The following is a 23,998-nucleotide window of genomic DNA, read 5'->3' on the forward strand; positions in this document are numbered from 1 at the left end:
CAGGTATTTGTTATTTGTGTTGAATAAAGGTTTGGAATGCTTTTGGAGTAAAACAAGAGAGAATTAGGTCTCTTAATGATGGACACTGTACAAAGAAAGATATATTAAAATCTCTAATATCACAGAAAGAGAAGCAGCTTATAAACACCAATGTAGGTGACATTTGCCCAATCTTAAGAGTTACAACAAGCCTGAATTTATCTCAACTTTAGGCACTTGTGCTATCTCAGTCAATTCACCTTAACTTCCTGCTAAACAGTGATTTTCAACCTTTTTTGACTTATTAAAGACCACTACACATTTTCTAGTGGAGAGCAGATCTCTGGATAAAAAGTCAAGTTTGACAATCAGCTTTGTATCCCTGGTAACGTGTCAGGGATATTTTAGAAGTAATCTCTCCATCTGGACACAGTAGCTGACCATAGACGGAAGAACTCTGCTCTTCAGTGGGTGTGAGGAGGCAGAGATTATCTGGAGGACAACGTGCTAACTTTGAAGGGCTGAGCAGCCTCCCAGGGGATTCCTCTTTCCCCATCCTCAGCTTGAGGAGAGAAAGAGAATAGGTTAGCATAAGCAGCCCTGATTAGGGTCTGAAATGAAGTAAGAGGAGTCTGTAGTTTTCTTCACCTGGAAGACTTTTTATGGCTTGGAGATAGACTACAGAAATGGTTGGACTTGATGATCGTGGTTGGACTCGATGATTCGATGGGTCTTTTCCAACCTAGGGATTCTATGATGCTATGAAACGGCAGAACATGCTGTGGTTTTATTAAAATACGCACTGCCCCACTCTTTGGGAATCGTGATGGTGGTTTTATTGGCAGACATAGATTTTATGATGGCAGCTATTAATGGAAGCGTTTCCTGTTACATAACCCGCTCACGTTCCAGGAGCTTTTCAAACAGGTAAGGCTTATTTAGATTTAAAAACCTTAAGTCAGTAATTTATCTAGTAACGTTTGAAGGAATAATTAAAAATCTAGGACTGATGAGTAAGAAACAACTCCTCATCCATCTTAAACACGTCCAGCATCGAGCACAATACCTGGTGGGCCGCAGCTGCGGGCCCCCCGGTGTTTTCCAGGAGCCTCCTCCAGCCCGGGTGCCGCTCGGGCCGGGGAGCGGCTCCCTCGGCTCCTCCTCTGCGGGGCCGCGACCTGCCGAGCCGCCGCGGGTTCCTCAGTGCGCGGAGCGGCTCCCGTGCCCGCCGGAGGGAGGGGCGCGACCCCCGCCCGCCAATCGCCGCCCGCCTCGTTCGCGGGGGCCCTGCCCGCCCCCCCCCGCCCCCCAAGGCCCGGCCCGGCCCCCTGCTCCGCTCCGCTCCCCCCGCCGGAGGCGGCGCTGCCGGGGCCCGCCGGGCCGCCACCCCCAAGCGGAGGGATGGCCGGGGTGAGTACAGGGCAGGCGGCAGGGCTGGCGGGTGCCCCTGCCTGGGGTAGCTCCCCCCACCCGGGCACCTCCCTCTGTCCCTCATTTCCCGAGGCACCCCCCCCATCCCTCTCCCGGGGCAGCTTCCCACCCCCCATCCCTCTCCCGGGGCACCTTCTCCCCCACAATCCCTCTCCCGGCGCACCTTCCCCCTCCCCCCCATCCCTCTCCCGGGGCACCTTCCCCCCCATCCCTCTCCCGGTTCAGCCCCCCAGGAGCAGGCTCGGCCAGGGAGGCAGGCAGGGGGTCCGGCAGGGTCTCCGGGATCGGGTTCGGTTTCTCACCGAAGCGCCGCTGAGTCCCCGTGCGCCCCGATGCTTCATCCGGTCGCGGGAGCCCCTTGTACACAGACATCCTTGGTTTCGGTTAACGCTTCAACCAAAATGCCGCTTCGCACGCTTGATGTTCTTTTGCTTTCCTTTTTACGAGGTCGGGAAAGTCAAATGAGTTCTTTGGGAGGATTATTGGCTGAACAGGAATGGCTGAGGCTTGAGTGCTGTAGCAGAGATTATTTCCTGGAAGGGTATTTCTTAGGTTCATGGGTTCTGTCACAAATGGAAACTTGGTTGCCTATCAGAAAGCCTTTATGTGCCGTTTGTCCAAAATCTAGTACATTTTCTGCATATTTTTCTCGATTTTCATGCTACTTTCAGTCTGCCTGTTCTGGTATGGGAGTGTTCAAGTTTGGAAAGTCGGGCTTTGATTAAGTTTTCTTCTTGGTGTCTAACACACATCTGCTAGATGCGAGAAAGCATACTGAAATGTGGGTAGTTCATGTGTTGTGTGAACTGAATCAGAAGGGATAAGGGATTAATGTGAGGTGGAGAGGTGAAGTGGTGTCTGGGTGCTCTCTAGTCTGATTAGACTTCCTAATTGTGATGGGTTGGCCCTGGCTGGATGCCCCATCCCTGCCAAAGCTGCTCTATCGCTCCACTTCCTCAGCTGGACAGGGGAGAGAAGATGTAACGCAAATCTGGTGGGACGAGACATCATTCACCAATTACTGTCACAGGCAAAACAGATTTGACTTGGGGAGAAAAATAATTTATTACCAATCAACTCGGAGCAGGATTATGAGAAATAAAACCAAATCTAGAACACCATCCTCCCACCCCCCCTTCTTATGGGTTCAACGTAATTTCCTGTTTTCTGTACCTCCTTCCCCACAGCAGCCCCGACGGACAGGGAGTGGGGGTTGCAGTGGATTCATCATACATAGTACCCATCCTTCCTCCTCAGTGGGAGGACTCCTCACACTCTCTTCCTGTGGCAGTGTGGGGTCCTTCGCATAGGAGACTCCTCCACAAACTTCTCCAACGTGAGCCCCTCTCATAGGCTGCAGTTCTTCATGAACTGCTCCAGCATGGATTATCTCCATAGGGCACAGTCCTTCAGGAACAGACTGCTCCAGCGTGGGCTTCCTATGGGGTCACAGCCTCCTTTGGGGATCCACCTGCTCCAGTGTGGTGTCCTCCTCAGGCTGCGGGTGGATATCTGCTCCACCGTTGATCTCCATGGGCTGCAGGGGCAGGGCCTGTTTCTCTGTGGCCTTCACCACAGGCAGCAGGGGAATCTCTGCTTCAGTGCCTGGAGCACCTCCTCCCTCTCCTCGTTCACTGACCTTGGTGCCTGCAGAGTTGTTTCTCTTATGTAATCTCACTTCTTTCTCTGCTGCTATTTCACACTACTTCTGAAATATGTTATTCTAGAGGTGCTACTGCTGTTGCTGATGGGCTCGGCTGGGTCTGTCTTGGAGCTGGCTGGCATTGGCTCCACTGGACATGGGGCAAGTTCTAGCAGTTTGTCAGAGAAGCCATCCCTGTAGCCCCCTGCTACCAAAACCTTGTCACATAAGCCCAATACACAAATTGTATTTTTGCCTAAGTGTCCTACTGTGTTGTCCTTCAGTCTTCATAATGGAAGTGGTCTTGAAACACTTAAAAATATAATTATTAAACACATTTCTCGTGCCTGCAACTAACCTAAACATACAAGAATGAGGAAAAGTCAAGGAACTGAGAAAGCAACTGAGTCATAAATACATAGAAGGAGTAAAGGGATCCCAGCTGTCCAGGGAGCTGACAATTAGTAACATTGTATGCAAATGGAAGAGGACTAGGGAGGAAACTTTTCACATAAGCTTGTAATATAGTTTCTCTGAAATCTGTGCTGCTTGCTGTGTTTTTTTATGTTCTTATATTAAAGGCATTACTAAAAATATGCATAGTTATTCTAGCATTAGCTTTGTCTCTTGAAAAGTCCTTGAACAGTAGATGGTACGATAGTGTTGGAAGTGCCATTCTGAATCCAGCAGTGTTTTTTTCCTTATCCCTCCCAATGTTGTGGCATTACCCAGGTCAGTGGCTTTGCAGTGGTAGCACATCAGTTGCGTCATACCCACCAGAGGAGAGGGGAAGGGTGTGAATGGAGTGAAGGTGTATTGTGGCTTAGGTTTCTTGTTTGTCTGGGCAGATGTAGGAAGGTGATAAGTTATCTCTAATTTTCTTTTGTTCCTCAGTAGCATCTTACCAGCAACCAGCAGTCCCATTCAGACAGGGTCTGCTTCTAGTCATCTTGTTTAGTGTGGATGTCCTGCTTTCTTTGTTTGACTGTCAAGTGGCACCCTAGTGCTGCGTGTGCTTTTTGGCTCTGGAATTCTATATGGAAACCCCTTGAAGATAACTAATTTTGTTTAGGACCACAGTAACTTTCTTCTTTGATCTGAAAAGCGCAAGGACCACTGTTAAAATATGAATGTTCCTGAAAAACACCAGTAACTACACTCGTTTCATGACTCAAGGGAATTCATTAAAAAAATGACTAAATCTTAACATTCTAAATGGCTGAATGTGTGTTACATTACATGTTCTGGTAGTGTTAGGATCCTGTCTGTAGGAGTCACACTCACCCTTGAGCTGGAGGTATGAGTTTTACTTTTTTTATTTACCTTTTTTCCCCCTTCTCCTTCCTCCCGTTAGCTGAAGCTTTCACACTCATTCTTGCCTTAAATCCCATGTCTTGAAAAGTACTTTTCCCTTCTGCCATCTAGTGCTGCCAGAGCATCTTGTTAAGTGTCTTAAAGTAACAACTAAAGAGGCTGTTGGGAATTGTGTAAAAAATAATTACCAACTTGTTTTAAAAATAAATAAAGCCACAAAGCTCAATCTTGCATATTCTACAAATAAGGTGTCTTTCATGCTTTCCGAGTAGATACAACTGTGATATTTCTTGTTAGAGAGTCTTTAAATACTTGCAGACTACCAAGGATTCTCTACCCAAAATTAGGAAAGCCCTTCTGGTACTGCCCCAAACTATTTCAGCATCTAAGTGGACTGCAGTAGAAACAAAAGAACTGAAATTACTGTTTCTCACCACCTTAAAAGTGAAAGCAATTAAGAAAAATAAATTGCTCTGTAGCTTGATAGCTCCATAATGTAAACAAGATGTTTACTTCTTAAGTAGCAAATAGTAGGGTAAGAAAACTAATTCTAAGCAGTGGATCTGGGATGGTTGCTGAGAAGAGTGATACGATGGCTTAAATATTAAGAGTTACACCATGCTGGAGCTGCTGCCAGATGCAGTCCCATCTCGCTTCTCCTAGCAAACGGGAAGATGCAGTGTGGCAAGAGTAGCTGAATTTGCAACTAGATTCAGAATTGGCGCAAATTAAATCTACTTTTCCTGCTGCCCTCCCTTTCTGGGTTTAGTTTTAACCCAGATTATTTTCGACATCAGGTTGATTATGTGGCAAGGTAAATGTTGATGCTGACTCAAAAGAAAGAGCAGAGTAAGGTCAAAATATAAATAACAGGAGAACTGATCTGTTTCTCCTTCCCTTATGGTGGTGTAAAGAGCTTGTGAAACTGTGTTGCTAGTAGCAGTTCACTTAGTATCATGTTAACCAGGATTTTTGATGAACTTTCTAAAGCTGCAAAAAAGAATAAAAGTTGAACTTCCTTATATGCTTCTCTTAAGTATCTTATATTGTTACTCACTGGCTTTTCAACTTTGTGCCTAGTGTGAGTCAAGAACACTTGCGTAAATCCAAGAACAGGTTCTTTTAGATTAAGAATATGTGCAATATAGATCTGTTTCAAGTGCTGTTGGGAGGACACAGAGTTAGCAGGCCTGCTTCCCTTTTTTGAATTTTACTAACAATGTAGCTATGATAGTGACTAAGCAAGCAGCACGCCTCTACACTCATAATAAGTTACATGGGTTACTTTAGGGTATACTTAGTATTTGTGAGGGTTCAGTAAGAGTAACCTATGCTTTAATGACAGAATTTTACACCAGTATGTAAATGCTTGTGGTTTTTTGAACTCTGTTTTCCTGGAAGACCTGATAATATCTCTAGCTACACAGTCTTTGCTAAGCATTTTGTGTTTTGCAAAGCAGATTTTTTTTTTTTTAAGAAGCACGATATTGTGACTGTTTGGAAGGCTTGTGCGCCTTCACGAACTCATGCATTTGTTTTAAACTTAGTTTGAGGCATTTACATTCTGAGCTTTAAATATTGCTTAAAAATCTAGCAGAGAGAAAAATATGATTGTCTTTGCTACAAATAAAAAAGCAAAAAGGTGCTAGTGTGTAGTGCCTTCCTGGTCGATTTGTTGTTGTTCTTCAGTTTTCTATCAGTGGTTCTTGCAGGCAATGCCCTACTCCACCAAATGAAATGTGCTGGTCAGGGGATGTTTCTGATGAGGTGTTGCAGATAGAGGGAAAACACTCTTATTCACTTCTTTAAACTAGCTTGCACAAAATTTTTTTGTTGTTGTATTTGGAATCCTAATTAGATTAAGCATACAGCAGAAGTATCTTCTAAAAGATAAGAAAGTCTGATCTGTACGGCTTTCTCTTTTCCTTCCCCAGTAAAGCTATCCTATGAGGACAGCTCTTGTCAAGTCTTGACTGTTGCCTCTATCTTTTTCTTTGTTTCTTTGCCTTCATCACTGTTCATTTTCCACAGCAGCCATTACTGGAATGCTTTTATTTGGGAAATACATTAGAATTTTTCTGTTATGGTCCTGAGGATGACGCAATCTTTTCATCTCGTCCTAGTTTGAAAGAACAGGTTTAAATTGGACTGGAATTACTTCTCAACATGGACAAGTTTTGAATACAAATGCATTAGTGATATACATGACTTCTAATTTGAAGGACAAGGAAACAACATATAAACTCCCTTAGCTCTAGCAGTGCCGTAATGGAAATAAAGCTCATAATATGTATTTATGTTTTGTTGTCATGCTCCTGTTTACTCCCTCCCATAAAAGGGATGTGTATGAAAGGAATAATTTTGTAGGACTCAGAGTTCTTTACTCAATGTCAGACCAGTGTATAAACCCTTTCCTAAGATAACCATCCCATCTGCTCAATCCAGGTTAGTGGGTATTGTGCAGATCACACTGGGAAACCACTGAGTGGGTCAGTCAGTGCACTCACTGGTGGGAGCCGCTTTCTCCTTGCTACCTACGAACACTAGGACTGGGGTGTGCCCTGTACTGTGACGTCTTTCAGCTTTTGATATGTCTTGAAGGAGACATCCAGAAGTTGTAGGAAGGAGTGAGGGATGGATGAGGGGAAGACGGCTGTGTTAGCTTTATTTCTTTGCTGTAAAGTTGTTATCAAGTGGGAGTTTCTTTGTAGGAAGGAGCTGGATACCAAATGTATTCTTTTGAGAGGTGATGGGCAGACTACAAGTTATATAAATTACTTGCTTCTGGAGATATTTAATCTAGTAATGTAACTGTTAATTCCTTAAAATTTACGTGAACGCAGAGTATTATGTATTAGAGGAAATAAAGTGTACTTACTAATAAAGCTAGATACTCGATGGAAAACCATGTTAGATTACTTTGAATTGGCACTGACTGAAGGAAGGAATCAGTGTATTTCTGAAGATCTAAAAATAGTCTGGATTCCTATTTTTTTTTTTTGTAATTTGAAGATAGCATAACTGGGGGAGACCTCTGGAAGTCACCTGGTCCAAGCCCTTTCTCATTGTGAGAACAACTTTTGTGTTAGATCAGGTTGTGTGGGGTCAAAGTCAGTTGAATTGTGGGCTTTGCCCTCCAAGGGTGGAAGTTCAACAATATCTACAGGCAACATCCTTTGTCAGTTTATGAAAAGTGAGCAGCATATCACACAAATTTTCTCCTAAGAATCTGATTGCTAGTTCAGTTGTGCAGTTTCCTAATTTCCGTGTTTAACAAGCTGCTAAGTGCCGTTCTATTGACTCTGCTCACCCATTTTTTTTTCTGAAGCCTCATTTCCTGCAGGGGAAGAAAGAAGGGGGAAGAAAGAACCAGTCTCCTTTTTTCCTCTAGTTTGTCTTTTGGTGACCAGATAAGGAAGAAATGAGTATCTGTCATGCAAATCTGTACTTTGCATAGCTGTTCTTTCTAAATTACTGCTGGGTTTGAAAAAACAATTAATTTTGTTTGCTATTTGTACAGTGTTTTTTTTCTGTACTATTGCTAATCTTGATATTTTTAACTCCAATTATCCTTGGATTTTCAAGTTTAAAGCGACATGCGGACTTAAATTTATTTACCTAATCTCATCTAACACAGACTAGTAAATTTGCTCAGTAGGTTATCAAATTTCATCTAAACTGTTATAAAACCAACAGCAAGCCAGTGAAGTACTGCAGCTCTAAGGGCCTCTGCTTTTCAAAATAATTTTTGTGTTTAATTTCTGTGCTGTGTCAGCTTGACACTATACTTTGTTTCATATCTTTAGCTTTGCATTGATTGAAGTTTTACCTTTCTAATAGAACTGTTTAGGTCACAGTTATCACTCTGTTTGATGTGGATGTCTGTTCAGTTGTAACAGTAAATGTTGTAATCAGCTTTTCCTTAAGTGCTAAGAGGCTGTAATTGAAGAATGGCATTTTATCTTTAAGCCACCACTAAAAATAACAGATTGTTACATATTAGTAGTGATGGATAGTAGACTGATGCCTGAACTAAAAATCAGTATTTTTATGCAGCATACAGATAGCTTGCACCATTAAATATATTTTTGCATATAGTATCTTCAGCAGAAATTTCCTGTATGGTTCATGTAATTTTAATATCTGAAACCTGAGTGCTGGAATCTTTTAACTGAGCATGCTCAACCATTTACTGAAATGAGGGTGTTGACTGCTAGCTGTACAGGTAACTGTTTTCAACAAGGGCATGGAATACTAATTTCATATAGACTTGTAGAATCATAGAATCATTAAGATTGGGAAAGGCCTCTGAGATCAGCCTGTCCAACCATCAGCCCAACACTACCATGGCTACTGAACCGTGTCCCGAAGTGCCACATCCAAGTACTTTTTGAACATCTCCAGGGGTGGAGACTTCACCACTTCCCTGGGCAGCCTGTTCCAATGCTTCACCACCCTTTCAGTAAAGAATTTTTTCTTAATATCCAATTTAAACCTCTCCTGGCGCAACTTGGGGGCCATTTTCTCTTGTCCATTCTCTTGTAACTTGGGGAAAGTTTCAGATGTAGTTTCAGTGTCATTTAAACTTGACTAGTTTGAGTAAGTGTCAAGTTTCTTGGTCTATAGGACTCTCCCTTCTGGCTATTAGTTTCTTTCTGACAACTTGTTACACTGGGTGTTCTTTGTCTTAATTTCTTGGCATAGTTAAAATGGTTCTTTCTTTTCTCTCCTTCTTCCTCCTTGTTTCAAAACACTGTTTCTGAATTTGTCCAGTGTGGATCACGTCATACAAGGTGAATGGTGGTGTTTTTATGCTGCTTTACAAACTAGTCGGTATGGATAGCTTGACGGAGAACTGTTGTCAAGACCTGGGCGTCTATGGCACAGTTTAAGATTTGGCAAATGAATAAAGAATAATATCTCCTCCAAGCAGTATATGGCTTTATGTTCTAGGATGTGCCTGATGCTGTGCACGCAGTTTGACAGATGAAAGAGCAAATGGTTCCTCTACGACATGCAAATGTTCACACCTCTAAAGAGCCATCAGTAAGGCTCTTAATATGATGGCCCATTATTATATAAAAATGAGAGAAACTGTCTGTATGGACAGAGCAAACATTGTCAAAAGAAAATGTTATGCTAATATGGAATTTTACAAATATGGTTCACCCATCTTCCCTTATGCATTTTTTTCCTCACTGGCTGATCTTTACACTTTCAGACTCCTGAGATTCTCAGCAGTCAAAACAGCACATTTGATGGTTTGGTAAGAGTTTGAAGTGAAGATGTCTTATTTTAGATCAGTGTGAATACAAGTGAAAGTATTTAGGCTAGTAGGAAAGCCTTGTCACTGCTGTGGTATTCTCAGGATTATGTTTCTTTTGTAACTGATGTTTGTTTCTTTATCCTTCATTGTTTTTTTTCCCCTCTTATATATTTAACTGGCATTGTACAACTCTTTTTTAAGCTGGGAGTGCTCCAATATTTGTTTTGCAGTTCCATTGGCATTAAAGGTATTATATAAACCTTAAATGTGTTTACATGTGTGAGGTCAGAAGTAATCAGTATCAAGAATGTTCTCTTTTCTTTCCTATAATTAAAGAAGTGGCAACCCAGTGGGAGTTTGTTCAGGTCTTTAGATATGTGGTTTATCAGTTTACAGGTAGGGATTATGTTATATGCCATGTGTTCTTTGAGTCTTACATTATTAAGGGAAACAAATTTGCAAGCAAGAAAAATATAGAAGTGATCATTCTCATGGCATTGCAACTTTGTCCTTGTTGGCACACGTGCAACAAAATGTAAAAAATCAAGTGTAGTGCCAAGGATGCGAATCATTATAGCTGTAAAGGACTAGGTTGGCCAGGAACAATAATTTTGAATTTTTCAGCTCAATGGGGGTCTGTATTTAAGAAGCACTTGTTAGTTCACTTCTTTGCCAAGAAGCTGTGGGTTGAGCAGGATTGTGTGGAGTGTGAAAAGTGTAGTCATCCAGTCGAGTCTGGGTTTGTCTTCCTTAACTGAAATATAGGAATATGGAATCAAAGACTGTCTTCAGAAAAACTTGAATTCTCTTTTGTTTCCCAAAGAAACTTTAATTAGTGTAATTTAAGAAGATTTGTTCAGTCCTAAGTAATGAAATACTCTGGTGTGTGGTGATTATACCCCGCCCCCCGAAAATGTGTAATGATTTACTGTTACTGATTTAGCTGCAAATAGAAGACAAATGTTTTCAGCTTGTGGCAGGATGAGAGGGAAGGCAACCTGTCAGCTGGCAGGCAAAACCATATTTTTGTTGTCTTTTTTCCTCCTCTGAAACTCTAATTATGTGTTTGCTTTTTATTTATTTATTATCTAGGGTGTGGATTCAGGATTTGTTCCCAGCGTTCATGATTTTGACAAGAAACTTACGGAGGCTGATGCTTACTTACAGATCTTGATAGACCAGTTGAAGGTATGGTTGCTAACTGGTGTATTTACTGCATTGGGAGCCTGCTTGTCAGTGTGGATTTTGAGGTTTGGTTGTAATGAAGCTCATCAGAGGGTGAGAGTCATGTTTTATGCTTGACATATGTTCTGATAAATGTGGAATGCAGAGTGCTCATCTGGCTGAGCTGACTGTGAACTGGAGAAAACATCTTTATATATGAAGTCTGATGATAATGCAATTCTATTTTCTCCCAAGCTTAGGATGTTACATATGCTCTAACTGCTTCCGCAGTAGAGGTTTTTACTAGAAATATAAAAATGATAAGCAAAAGGCTGAAATAACCTGAAAATGGCTTTTGGAGTGGATCTTCGGGTTGTTAAAAGTAGAGTTAGAAAATCAGAATAACTGAACAGATTTTGTAAAATGGTTTACAGTGGCTGAGACATTATTTTATACATGTAGCTTCATGGAAATGGCAGAGATGACAAGTTTCATTTTAAAATTTAACTAAATCATTGTATTGCTCATAGCACTCTACAATTTATCTTGAGACAATTTTGTCAAGTAACGTGTAACTACAGCTGCTGACAGTTTCAGACTTAACTGCAGCACTGGTGGATAATCTGTTCTTTGTCATTGAGTGAAAACATTCTGTAGAAGTTGTATACAAACACAGTCCTTTTATATTTTGTACATATGTTTTAGGTGGGAAGGTGAGGATTGATGAGCTCATATCTCTCCGTACTCGCCTTATTGAGAAAAACAGTTTTTGCTGCTGGTTAGGACGCTTTTTCCCATGACTCAGCAGGTTAAAATTGCTGTTAAGATTGCTTCAGTTCTGCTGGTTTGGATTTTTTTTTTCCCTGATATAGTGGGCAAGTGTTGCATGTGGGATATTCAGCAAAATTACAGTTGCAGGGGAGGGTGGAGAGAGGGAAGAGGATACCAACAAAACTGGAGGTAGGCAAAAGAGTCGCAAACAAAATTCAAAGCTAAACTGCAGATGAGGACTTGACTTCATCTCCTGTGCTGGAGCCATCTAACATGCTTTACTGAAAGGAAGGTATTTATACCTTTACACTTTCTAATTGTTATTTCAGGCCAACTAAGGGAAGGGGGTTTAGGAATTAATTAATAATGAAAGAAGAATGAATTTGAGGATGGACAGAGACCCAAGCTACAGGCTTTTTTTAGAACCAGAAGTTAGCCCTCAGGGGAGAAGAAACTCATGAGTAGGTTTTAAACGGGCAGTTGAGTGCAGAACTGTAGCTTACCTACTAATAATTGCAACTACTTTTCTGAGCAAGGGTGGATTGGATGAACCTTTGAGCATTACTCTTAATCTTCTTTCTTCCTCAAACAACTTGTACTTAATAGTTATTTGTGAATGCACTTCAGAGTGCTCTTGGGGGTAACTTTTAACTGTTCCAGCTCAGCCTATGTTTAATACACTTGCAAGCTGTTCAGTAAGAGTTTGTTTCGCTTTGCTGTATCTCATATTCTGCTTCTGAAAAAATAAATAGAAGTTAATTCTGGGAAATTACTACATATCTTTGAGAAAGAAATATTTACAAATCTTAAATTGTTTGAGTCATGTTCCTGAATAACAAGGTACCTGGAAGGGCTGGTAAGGGTTGAGGCTGTTTTGCTAAGCGGTCTGTGTGCCCCAAAGGTCTTTGCTGAAATTAAAAAAGGCAGTTTGAGGTGTTCACATGTCACTTTTATCATTTAACCTCACCTTTTTGATTGAACCACAGTAGAACGATGTCAGACTGAGCTGTGGAACTGGCTGGGATCTGAGATTTGTGGAATCTGAGATATCCCACTTGTCAAATGGGATAATGTGAGAAATCAGTTACAAATCTGTTATATCACAAATGCTGTAAAGAAATATTAGGCAAAAATTGCTTTGGCTGATAATTCCAAGATCATAGAGCTTAAGTACTTATTGAATTCTTTCGGTTTTGAAATGTTGATGGTTTTGCCTGATAGTGTATGGGAAACTTATCACTTTCAGTATTTTCACAAGTATCTCTTTCTTTTAGCTCTTTGATGAAAAACTCCAGAACTGCAAAGATGATGAACAGAGAAAAGCAAGTACATTTTGTCTTAAATATTGCTTATTTTGCTTAATCATATGGTTTTGTGCATCAATTTGCTAAAGTCTATAGAAATTTAAAGTACAGTTCAAATGCATGAAGTTGTCAAAATCACTTCAGGCGATTTGATTCACAACACAAATAATGTTATCAGTTAATAGGCTGCAAACAGACTTTTTAGTGTTACTGGATATCATAACATTATAAAAGGTTTCAGTCTGTAGGACATGATTACTCCTCTGCTATGCAACTGTTGAAAACATTTTTTACTTAAATTTGCTATTTTTTAATCTTTAACAAGGATGAATATTCCTTGTAGGAATAGCAGAACTATTCTGCAGGGGGAAAAAATAAATAGTGAGAATCATGTATTTCAAATAATCAGTCTGCATCCTGAGGTGAGGATGCCAAAAATGTAACATTCTGTGTGTGGAACACTGCTTCAGTAGAGAGGTTGTGATTCAGTTAAGTGTTGTGGATTTCTTTACATTCCCTCCAATTCCTTTTCAAGGTCATGTTTGGAGGTCAGAGTTCAATCTCTGTTTAAGAAAGGCTTGCACATACCTTGGGTGGTATGGATTTGGGTTAAGTAGCATGCTGGTTTTGTACATTAATTTCTGTGATGTGGAGAAGGGTTTTACCAATTCCTTATGAAGGATTTGTTAGTGAGAAATTGCTTATGTTTTCGGCAAATCCAGTACTTTCAATATAATGAAGTAGTAGTGTATTTCATCCTAGTTCCCTCCCTCCAATTTCACTTGCTAATAACTGATGCTCTCTCAGTGTTTGGTCAGTTTTGAAAACAGTCTGGTGCGTTTTGTGATTTGTTTGCTGCTTTATAATGGCTGTGACCTCTCTTTTTTGATGTGTTGTATGCCATCTTAGGGACTTCACAAATTATGGTCTCTCTAGAGTTCATGTGCATGTACTGGCTTCTTGAGTGACTTTGAAGTACAAGCGTGCTCTGTGTAAGTGTAGGCAGCTGACCAAAGGAGTAAGGCCTTAAGATTTTGTGTTTCTCCTTCAGTGCATCTTACTGGGAAGGATTCTCCTTCAGTTCTGACCTCCCTCCAGATGCTACTTTGCAGATTAGGCAGTACTTTCTTTTTCCCTGTTGACAGTGCTTCTAATCCCTGGAGACTTTCCACATGTTGTGCTGATTTCTTTCTTTATCTCTGCGAGGATCTATGAAGCAGACAGATTGACTTTATAGGGAAAGCAGGAGGCTTCTTCAGAAAAGGTCAGCTTCCTCTGATTTTAAATCTTGTTGAGTGTTGCTATTACTATAGATTTGATTTATTCTCTACTAAAAATGAAAAAGACTTGGCAGAGCACTTTTTTTGATCATGCCTCTTCCTGTACTAAGGCAGCTGAGAGGTTTTTGGTACTATATTGAGCAGTTTTCCTATTTGTTTATGGAAGTATGCTTCAGCTATCAGACCATGAGCTGAGTGTAACCGGCAGGACACTTCTGTCCAACTCATAGTTTTCTCCTCTGAGGAAACAAGATTTGCTTATTTGAGTGTTTTGTGCTTCCCACCTACCTGAGTGAAGTTTTCTGCAGCTGTTTATGGCTAAGCATTTAAAACCTGAGTCATTGTTTTTGAAGCATATGGAGTGTTGGGTGAGCTCAGTTTTAGTTACAAAGTATTTTGATCTTTTGAAGATAAGATACAGGGTATAGATGTTCTGAGATGCTTCAAGATCTCTTGGGGTATTTTCTTTCTGAGACATGGTAATCCATTGAATTTGGAAGAAGACAGTGCAGATGTAGACTTCATGGATTTTGAAGATAGAGATATATTGTAATTATCATGAGTTCCCTGTGTTCCATTGATACCCCTGGCAGAAGTACAACCAGCACTGTGTAGCAGGATTGTACTGCTCGCAAACATACTATAACTAGAAGTGCTGGCAATTTGCTGAATCTGCTGGTGGAGTACAATGTACCTATCCGATTACCTAGGAAGTAAAGGAAGGTGTGTAATCTGAGGGTACTGGCTTTTCAAGGTGAAGACAAGATAGGACCTTGCTTTCTTACAGTGTTAGTGATGTTATTGCTGAGAATCCAAAGTAGACTTTTCTGTTCAGTTTTGTGAAACTATCTGGACTACACATATCAGGGAGAATAAAACTGTAAGCTTTCAAAAGTATCAGAACAGCAATGAGGTCTGTATTGGGCAGGCTGGAAGAAAGCCAACATTATTTAACAAGATTTTGGAGGGAAGTATAGCCTGCTTAAGCTGCTGAGTTCACAACAAGTACCTTTTGTGAAGTAAAGACAAGGCTGAGGACACAGCTTCAGGTGCTTTGATGGATTTTTGACTGTGAGTCAACTACCCCTATGTGCCTCTGCTGCCTCTCTGCAGGACAGGCTGATCCCTCTGTAGTCACAGGATTATTGAATGGGCCAGAAATTGTTTGGTGAAATAAAATTAGCTTTCAATTGGATCACCAGTGGCTTCATAAAAAAGAAGATATCAAGGAGGTGCAACAAATAGCAAGTAGATGGAGCAGTCTCAGCAGCAGTCCGCAATTTGATTATATCGGGTACAGCATTTCCCTGCATTCTGCACATTAAAGTCTGCAGGAAATTGATGTTTCATTTGGAAATATGTGTATTCATTACCTAAAAATAGGGAAACTGTCTATTAAAATTCTATCTTCATCAGTTTTCAAAGAGTAGGGAAGTTGAAGAGAGAAAATTGTCAGAACTGTTTCTGATTTTCTGTACAATTTTGTGTTTTCTAAGTTATCTCTATTACTTAATGCAAGTTTAAACAAAAGATAATAAGAATAAATTTACAACGATTGCAGCAGCATGTGTGCATAGCAGGGTAGTTCTGTACAATTGATGAGACGAGGGAGAAGCATTCTCCTAACTCCTGTAGGCGTGCTGGTTTTGTTTCTGGTGATCACCCACTTGTTTTTCTGTCCCCAGTGTCACATCTGTGTTGTGTTTGTGTAAGATCTACAGGGGGAGAGTTCACAGTTCTTATTTCACACCTGCTTATATCACCATTCTAGAAAAACACATTGCTTATGAAACTCCAGAGATTTCCGTATTACTGTTTGCTTAGCCCTGGAGAACAGGGCTGGTGCCCTTTAGAAGGGTCTTCCCAGGGACTGAGTCTGTCTAGCTTGCCTGCATCTCATAATTTTATGTATGTATGAGAAAGACAACATTCCAGTTCCATGGGCGGTGTTCTTGCAAGGTAGCCATACAGCACAAATATGAAAAATACTGGATTAATGCATATTGTTACTGCTTAAGTTGGCCAGCACACAAAGAATTTGTTTCCAAAGTGGAAAAAATTGTGCAGTTTGTGGATAGGCCTTGGAAACCAGGTGTCCTCAGGTTTTACCCGTCTCGGATCTTCTGTGTGATCTTGGACAGATCACCTTTTTGTCTGTACCTGTGTGTAAGAATAACAATGTCTTGGTCTGTTTGGAAAGCTACACGTGGGTAGAGGGAGAACAGTGTGAATGAATTACAATTATGTGGCCTGACATTGCTTTCGAATTTTCAGCAAAGATGATATCAGTGAAGGGAACGAGACACCAGTTTATTCGGTGTGTAAATATTCTGTAGCATGTTGGGGAAAAATTAGATAAAGAGTAATCAAAACTGCTGATGGCTTCCTACACTTGACTATAAAGCCTTGAGGGTGGATGATTTATTTCAGCTGCATAATCCTTCATCTGACAAAATCTGTTCTTAGCTGTTAGCATATTTCTCTGTTGGCAACAATAGTAAATGTCATATAACTTGGCGATATAACGTCCCTGATATGCTCTTTCCTACATCAGAATAGTCCAGTCTTTCCAGTGGAAAAGGCTGAGGCTGGGTGCTGTTTGGGCATCTCTTGACAATTATTTATGAAGAAAATGCGTAGCATCCTTATGAATAGTGTATAGAGCAGAGTAGAAATGAAAAAAAAGTTCCCCAGGTATTGGCTGTTAAGCTGCCACTGCATTTATTTTCTTTTTAATCCACAAGCTGAGACTACTCATTCTTGAAGATTTATAGATGCATGTTGCTCTTCTATGGTGTAGGATTTGGCTTGCAGTGCTGTGTGAGCAAAAAAGCTGCTTTACGCGCTTTGATTATTGAAGAATCAAAAAGGCTGTGGCTCAAATCACATGAGACACTCATATTAATCAAAACAAAGAGGTCCTGTAATTGAATTAGTGGAGGTTCAGTGCTGAGTCCAATTTAATAATTTTCCCTTCTGCAGACAGACCCAAGGACATCAACAGGATGCATATGCTTCTTAGATAGGTCATGCCGATGTGTAAAACAGCATGCAGATGCCTTTTGCATGCCTGAAGAGCAATTCCACACAGGAAATCTTTATGAACCAGTGTTTCTAGATAAAATTAAGTTGGCAGATTTCCAGATACACTTTTACTGGGGGCTTAGAAAGAGCAGGAACATGGTGCACTGTTATTTCTGTGATTTTTTTAAAAAACTGTGCTTAACTGCATCTGTTTATTGTGCTTGAGTAATGGTAATTTCAAGTGATATTGATTGTTGAAATGTGCCACTGTTCAGTACATTAGACAAGGATTAAAACTTAGAGTGAATCTTCACACTGCCTTTTGGTCTTGCTGATATTATGTAAAACTGAAGTGTAGACTTTGATGGGTATATGTATGGTGTTACCGCTCAGAAATCCCTAGCCTTGTCATCTTTAAGCTTTAATTATCAGTTTGACTTCTGTCTTGTCAATTACAAAATGAAAATTGTTTCTATATACAGAAATAGTCTTTGACGTGTTGGTTGCTTTTTCTCTTTACCCAATTTGGTAGTAAAATATAGTGTTTGTACAGTATTTAGGTCAAACTAGATGCTGGAAATGCTGTCTTTAATCACATTGTTTTGATTTTTCTTTTACAGAAAATTGAAAGTCTCAAAGAAACAACCAGTGTAAGTTTCTTTAATTTTTTATGTATCTCTTATACACAGATTCTGAAATTCACCTTATTTTTGTGTGAAAGTTTTTAAAGCCTTTTACAGAAAGTTGGAATCTGTGTTAGGTCCAACAGTGCGATGGCAGAGGAAGCCTGGTTCTGGTACTGCATTCAGATTTATGTCTAGCACCTTAGAATCATAAAATCATAGCATAGTTGAGATTGGAAGGGGCCTTTCAAGGTCTGCTCGGGGCACAGTCAGCTAGAGACAGTTGCGTAGGACCAAATCTGGCTGGTTTTTGAGTAACTCCGAGGATGGAGGCTCTGCAGTGTTTCTGGTCAACCTGTTCCAGTGTTTGGTCATCCGCAGAGTTAAAAAGTATTTCCTTATGTTTAAGGTGAATTTCCTGTATTTCAGTTTGTGACCATTGCCTGTTGTCCTGTCACTGGGCACCACTGAGAAGTGTCTTGCTCTGTCTCCTTTAAACTCTGCCATCCCAATCAGATATTGATGTCCCTTGATAAGGTCACCCCTGAGCCTTTTCTTCTCTAGATTAAGCAAGCCCAGCTCACTCAGCCCCTCATCACATGACAGTTTACCTGCTTGCAGTGCTCTGAAAGTTGGAAGCTGACCTCCATTTCTCCCTGACATCCTGCGTTGTATGTGGCTTTTGGAAACTTCAGTTTTCTACTGCTATGCTCTTGTCTCTTGGAAAAAAAAAAGGAAGGGAAAGTAGGGGTTCTACAGAAGTGAGTGTCTGTTTAGTTCTTACCCAGTAGTTCAGTTGATATTCTATGTAATAATAAAAGTAGCAGTAAACACAAAATATTATAGCATAGTAATACAAGGGTTTTTTCTGTTGTTTTTTTTTCCTAGAGCATGGTAGAGTCAATAAAACACTGCATTGTGTTGCTGCAGATTGCTAAAGTAAGTACATTGTAAACTACTTTGGATTTTAATTATACGGCATTAACGTATGTGAAAACAATTGAAATCTAAAAGTGCTTTCTGTATGATCCAGGCTATATGTATATTAAAAAAATGGTGTAAGTTGATTTATGCTACTATTTTAATGAAGTTTCTGAGATACTGAGTTCCATAGCAGACAGTCCTGTTAATGTTCATGGTAACAGTTGGGTTGATGGCAAAGCTTTTCTTTTGAGATGAACTTTCTTTTCAGAGTTTGCTTTTAGATTAAATGAGAACTTCACCAAATGTAAGGGTGACAAAATATAAACTTACCAAAACTCTTATTTCTGCTTCAGTTAAGAATGTGACTAATGAATAGAAAAAGGGAAAATGATGATATTAATCATCTAAGCTGATTTGACAAGGTTTATAATAGGCCTGATGTTCATGATGGTCTTGGAACTTCTTGAAGTAAGAATTGTATTGAGAATGCAATATGGGTAATGCACTTATGCTTTTTACTGAAACACTTTGTTACTGTTTAATGTGAATTTTTTTTGGTCAATTTCTGCTCTAACAGACCTTCCTGTACTGTAATTAGGTTATGTTAATTATGAGCTGCTTATTTATATCTTGAGACCAAAGTGAAGGAAGATAGTGTTTTGCGAATAAGTTACTTTATAGTGTTTTCAGAATGTAAGACTGAATTGAATCAGAACACGTTCCTACTTATCCAGAAATAGGTGTAGGGTCTTCAGGTTTTTTCTGTACTCTAGATCACTTTCTTTTTGTAACTTTCAAACGTGATACTGCTCTTTGTCTTTATTCAGGGTGCCAGATTCATTGTCCAAAATCTTGAGGCCAGTGAAAGCTGAAGTATTTAGAACCTTGTAGGATCAGCAGTCATTCACTAAAAGGATTAGTGCATGTTTTGTGAAATTCAAATTTCATACCAGTAGCTTAAAACTTCTGAAGAAAAGGTGCATTATTTAACAGGTTTATACAAAAGCAAAAATATTTCAGAATTATTAGGGTACATTCAAACGCTCTTATGCCATGTGAATCTAGAACTAGAATGGTCTTTATTCAACAAGCAGTTGATACTGTTTGGGCAAGAAAAGCCTTGTCAGTACTTAATAACTTTCTGTTATTGGGTATATGTAGAATTGTTTTAGTACAGTGAATCGAGTAGACTCCACATCATTCTTTGGGATTTGGAGTCAGTTGTAGATGCATTAGGTGGCAGTATGCTGGTTTTCTTACACAGCTCTATGTGACTTGCTGTATTAAGGTACCTGTTGGAGAAACTGCAACAAATGACTTGCTTATTTTCTTGTTAGTTACTACGTAACGAATTTAGTAGTTATTATTTTCACAGAGGTTTAATTCCTATGAAATTTTACTCTTTTTTTAAAAGCTCTGCTGTGTAATTAGCAAGTCTAAAAGATGAGAATTATAATCTGCTTTTCAGGTTCTTGATCAAAGCTGGTAATAGGTGGGTGAGTTAGCTTTCTTTTTTCTGTTGAATATCAAATTCTATTTCTGCGATGGGTAAGTGTATTGGGGGATAGGCAAGCATTATTGCTTATCTTGCGCTGATGCTGAGCGTATTTTGAAGCTGGCCAGGTGGTCTAACTGTCAAAACTGAACTTGGAGTGGCAGTTGCAGTATTTTTGATCAGGTTCAGTGCTTTACTACTCCAACTACCATATAAGCATAAAGGTTGGTGGAATTTGGGTCCCCCAGAGATGCCAAGACTTGCTTTCTTTTACACTAAATCAGACCTTGAAGACCTCCTTTCAGTACTAGTAAATATTAACCAGCTTAAACAGATGGGTTTATCCATTGAGGAGCTGGGTTTTCTTGTTTGCTTTTTTGCTAAACCGTATCTAAAGTTCTTGTAGAGCTGCTGGAGATAAGTGTGGTTTAAATGAATGGGTTTTGCACAGCTATTTGGAAGATGTTGATCCACATATAGTGAAAAATACCATCAATATATCTTCTTACTATTTTAATAACCTTTATTCTTCTTCATCTGTTCTTCATCTTCCTCTCCCCCTCTCTATCTATATCTATATCTATATCTATCTCTATCTATAAATTGTATTGGTATCCTGATTTTGTACTGCTGTAGGAAATTAAGAATACAGGAGGTTTTTTGTTTGCTTTTGCGGTTCTGTAAGTTGCATGTGTCTGAAGCCATATATATGTAAAAATGTGTTGTGTCTGACTGATAGCTTTCTGTTCTCCAGTATAGAACCTTTTAAGATTCTGCAAGTTTTTTTCCCAAAGCTGTAAGGCAAGTATGGCTGCTGACTTACGCTGCTGACAAGAAATTGTATTAACACCACCCCTGCACCCCATTTTTATTTAGGCAATGCTTTTCTTATTAGGAGACAGACTCTACAGTTTGGAAATTGATATCACTTCTCTATGTACTCAGAACATCTCTCCGTTTCAAATGTAGAGCCACTTATTATTTGGATAATTTTGCTACCTTGAGGCAAACCTGGTTTGTTTGATGTTTTGGGGTTTGGGTATTTTTTTAACTTTTTTTTTTTGATTGTGTGTTCAATTGAGCTGTTTCGTGGGCTCTTAAAACAACCCGCCTTAGGACTTGGAGAGTTACATTTTCATTAAACTCACTGCTAAATCAAGGTTGCAGTCACGTCGCTTGTACTTGAGGTGACCCAAAGCATTTTCAAAATAATGAAGTAAATACTAGCTAAATAGGAATATGTTATAATGTTTACATTACTTATGAAAAACCAATGACAATAATCTAAGTGGGATGGATAGGTGGAGCGTTTGACTTGTGTAGTCCCCTGTGTGTGTATGGCAGTTGAAGATGTCCAGCTTTGGTGATGTGTGTGTTGTAAAATGTGTGTCATCATCTGTCAGTGATTTGGTAAACTACAGTTTTAGAAATATATACATTTTATGAAGTAGCTTTTATAGTTTAAATATTTAGTTTTGCATCTTTGCCTTCCCTTTTTCACTTATAATTTCTGGTCAGTCCTGCCTGCCAAGTCTGGTGACGTTTTGCCTTCCTTACCTCCTCCTCATGCCACGTTGCTGATTGTGTCTTAAGCGATAAGATAGAAAACTTCAGTACAAATGCAGCATCATTGTGTTTTATTTGTTAGATCTTGGAGATGATAGCATAACATGGGCATTTTGTATGTTGAAAAAACCCAATATATTCGGACTCCTTGTTTATAAGTTTGCAATCCAGTGGAACTTGTTGCCCTTTGTCATTTTTGTCATGGAAAACCTTGCTTAAGAAATGTCAGCTAGCAGATATGAAATTTGAGCAGCTTAATGCAAGCCATATAAGCAAAGGAAGAATTTATAAAGTATGGAAACAAAAATATGTGCTAACTTTCTTAATACTACTTACAGCTTTCTGGTGGGGTTTTTTGGTGTTTTGTTTTTTTTTTCCTTCTTGTTTCTATTTACTTTAACAACTGATATTCTGGGGAAATACTCTGCCAACAAATCTTAAGGTTTGCACTGAACAAAGTTATGGATTGATGTACTGGTTAATATGAGCTTTGCAGCAGCAGGGAAGAGATTCATATTGGCATTCAGTGAAACTTATACTATTGTTGGTGCAGCATTAAAGCTACGTAACTGTGGATTGGCTTTAACTTGTCTCTTACTAGTACCCACCCCCGGCACCGAAATCCTAGATTGTAAGTAATTGAAACCCATTTTAAAATCTAGTGGATGCTACAAAGCAAAAAGTTAAAAACATTTAACCTGTAAAGGCACTTCTGACTTTCAAAAGCAAAATGTGCTTTGGAAAACATAATCTGTATGCTAATCGCAGTTCTTCAGAAACTAAGAACTTCACATGTTTTGGATTTCAAGGTCTCATTGGTGCTGCAGGCCATATCTGGGGGGGGCTCTCAGCTGGTTTTGGGAAGAACATTGTAAAGTGTAATTGTACTCTGCAGTGCAGAAAGGATATTTTTGAAGATGTTTGAACTTGTGACAGACCTTCAGAAAATGCTGATCTTCAGAGATGCAGTGACTGTATAGAATTGTTTTTTCTGTGTTTAGTTACCATATCACATGACGAGGAACACTTTATGGCTGAAAATGTAAACACTCCTGAGAGAAACTTGCTGTTCTCGCTTAACACAGAGCTGATAAGTCATGCAAGATTGTTATGTTGATATTTTTAACATTTTTTCCTTAAGGACCAAAATAATGAGGAGAAGCACGCAGATGGACTTATAGTAAGTTTAAATCTAAACTTTATCTCCCTTTATTTCTGCAGAACATGTGAACAGAGACCTGAATTTCCAATCATTTTGCAACATGCTTCTTTCTTTCTCTAATTTACTGCTTCAAGTGTCTTATTAAAATTACTGTTGAGTCGTTAACTTCTGAGATCGGCTAACACCCTTGCCTTTAGAAAATAAGAGTGCTCGGTTTTATACTGTCTTAAGTGGCAGTGCCATGACTGAACACTTCAATAAAAATCTGTCATGTGAACAGATGAAAGGGAGATTATTGGGATAGCAGTAGTTTTGTGTTCCATCTGAAGTACCTCTAGGTATGAAATAGATCAGTTATCTATGTGCTTTAGCTAGTTTGTCTTTTCTACAGTGCTGCTTATTTGACGCACAGTTGTATTACGTCTGTTTAAGCAGTGTTTCTTCTTTAATAACTTCTACATTTTTAATGTAACTTCTGTCATCCTTAGTTTCAGTCACATGTGACTTCTCTGTCTTTGTTCTCTTTTTGTCACTTGAGTACATTTCGGATACTTTTAATAGGAGATTGGTTTTGGTAAAACAGGACTCCAAACATCGTAGTGTGTTTTCACCACAGCTGACGATATTTCCCAAACTTTGTTTGTCTTTCCATTATACACAGCAGTATGATTTTCTGGTATGAATTCTGGGGTAAAGATGCACGTACAGATTTTGGTTTCGTGCTTATTTTAAATAAGGTCTTAGTGTAATGGAAATATGCCCTGGAAAAGAGAGGTTACACAGTTTAGATGCTGCTACAGGCAGAGGTGGTATGCACATCTGATCTGCAGCTCAGAAATTTCCTGTAGATATTTCAGCTTGCTATAGTCTGAATTTGATTAGCCACTATTCTGGTTATCTGTGGGCTGGCTTATACTGGGCAGAAAAAAAAAAATGTATTTCTGTGAGAATATATTAACTGATACATCCTGATTGTGAAGACTGAAATTTTGATGCTGTGGAGGTTAATGTCAGCTCGGGCTGAAGGTCAGGATTTCACTCTAAACTTGGGCA

At 39.6% G+C, this 23,998-nt stretch overlaps 1 protein-coding gene across 4 annotated transcripts in view; it reads left to right on the forward strand.

Moving 5' to 3' along the window:
- Positions 1-23,998, forward strand: part of OSBPL9 (oxysterol binding protein like 9) — a 185,899-nt gene that overhangs the window by 149,163 nt on the left and 12,738 nt on the right. Inside the window, exons 1-6 of one of the 4 annotated variants that reach the window (XM_069863116.1) lie at positions 1,369-1,389; positions 10,725-10,820; positions 12,842-12,889; positions 17,796-17,825; positions 18,687-18,737; positions 22,925-22,963. In XM_069863116.1, coding sequence (XP_069719217.1) covers positions 1,381-1,389; positions 10,725-10,820; positions 12,842-12,889; positions 17,796-17,825; positions 18,687-18,737; positions 22,925-22,963 — 273 coding nt within the window. In that variant the 5' untranslated portion in view covers positions 1,369-1,380. Of the gene's footprint in view, positions 1-1,368; positions 1,390-10,722; positions 10,821-12,841; positions 12,890-17,795; positions 17,826-18,686; positions 18,738-22,924; positions 22,964-23,998 lie in introns of those variants that run through there. The other 3 variants (XM_069863117.1, XM_069863114.1, XM_069863115.1) reach the window with 3 other exon arrangements.

Source organism: Phaenicophaeus curvirostris, chromosome 8, assembly GCF_032191515.1.
Source record: "Phaenicophaeus curvirostris isolate KB17595 chromosome 8, BPBGC_Pcur_1.0, whole genome shotgun sequence".
In the NCBI taxonomy this organism is placed as follows: domain Eukaryota; kingdom Metazoa; phylum Chordata; class Aves; order Cuculiformes; family Cuculidae; genus Phaenicophaeus; species Phaenicophaeus curvirostris.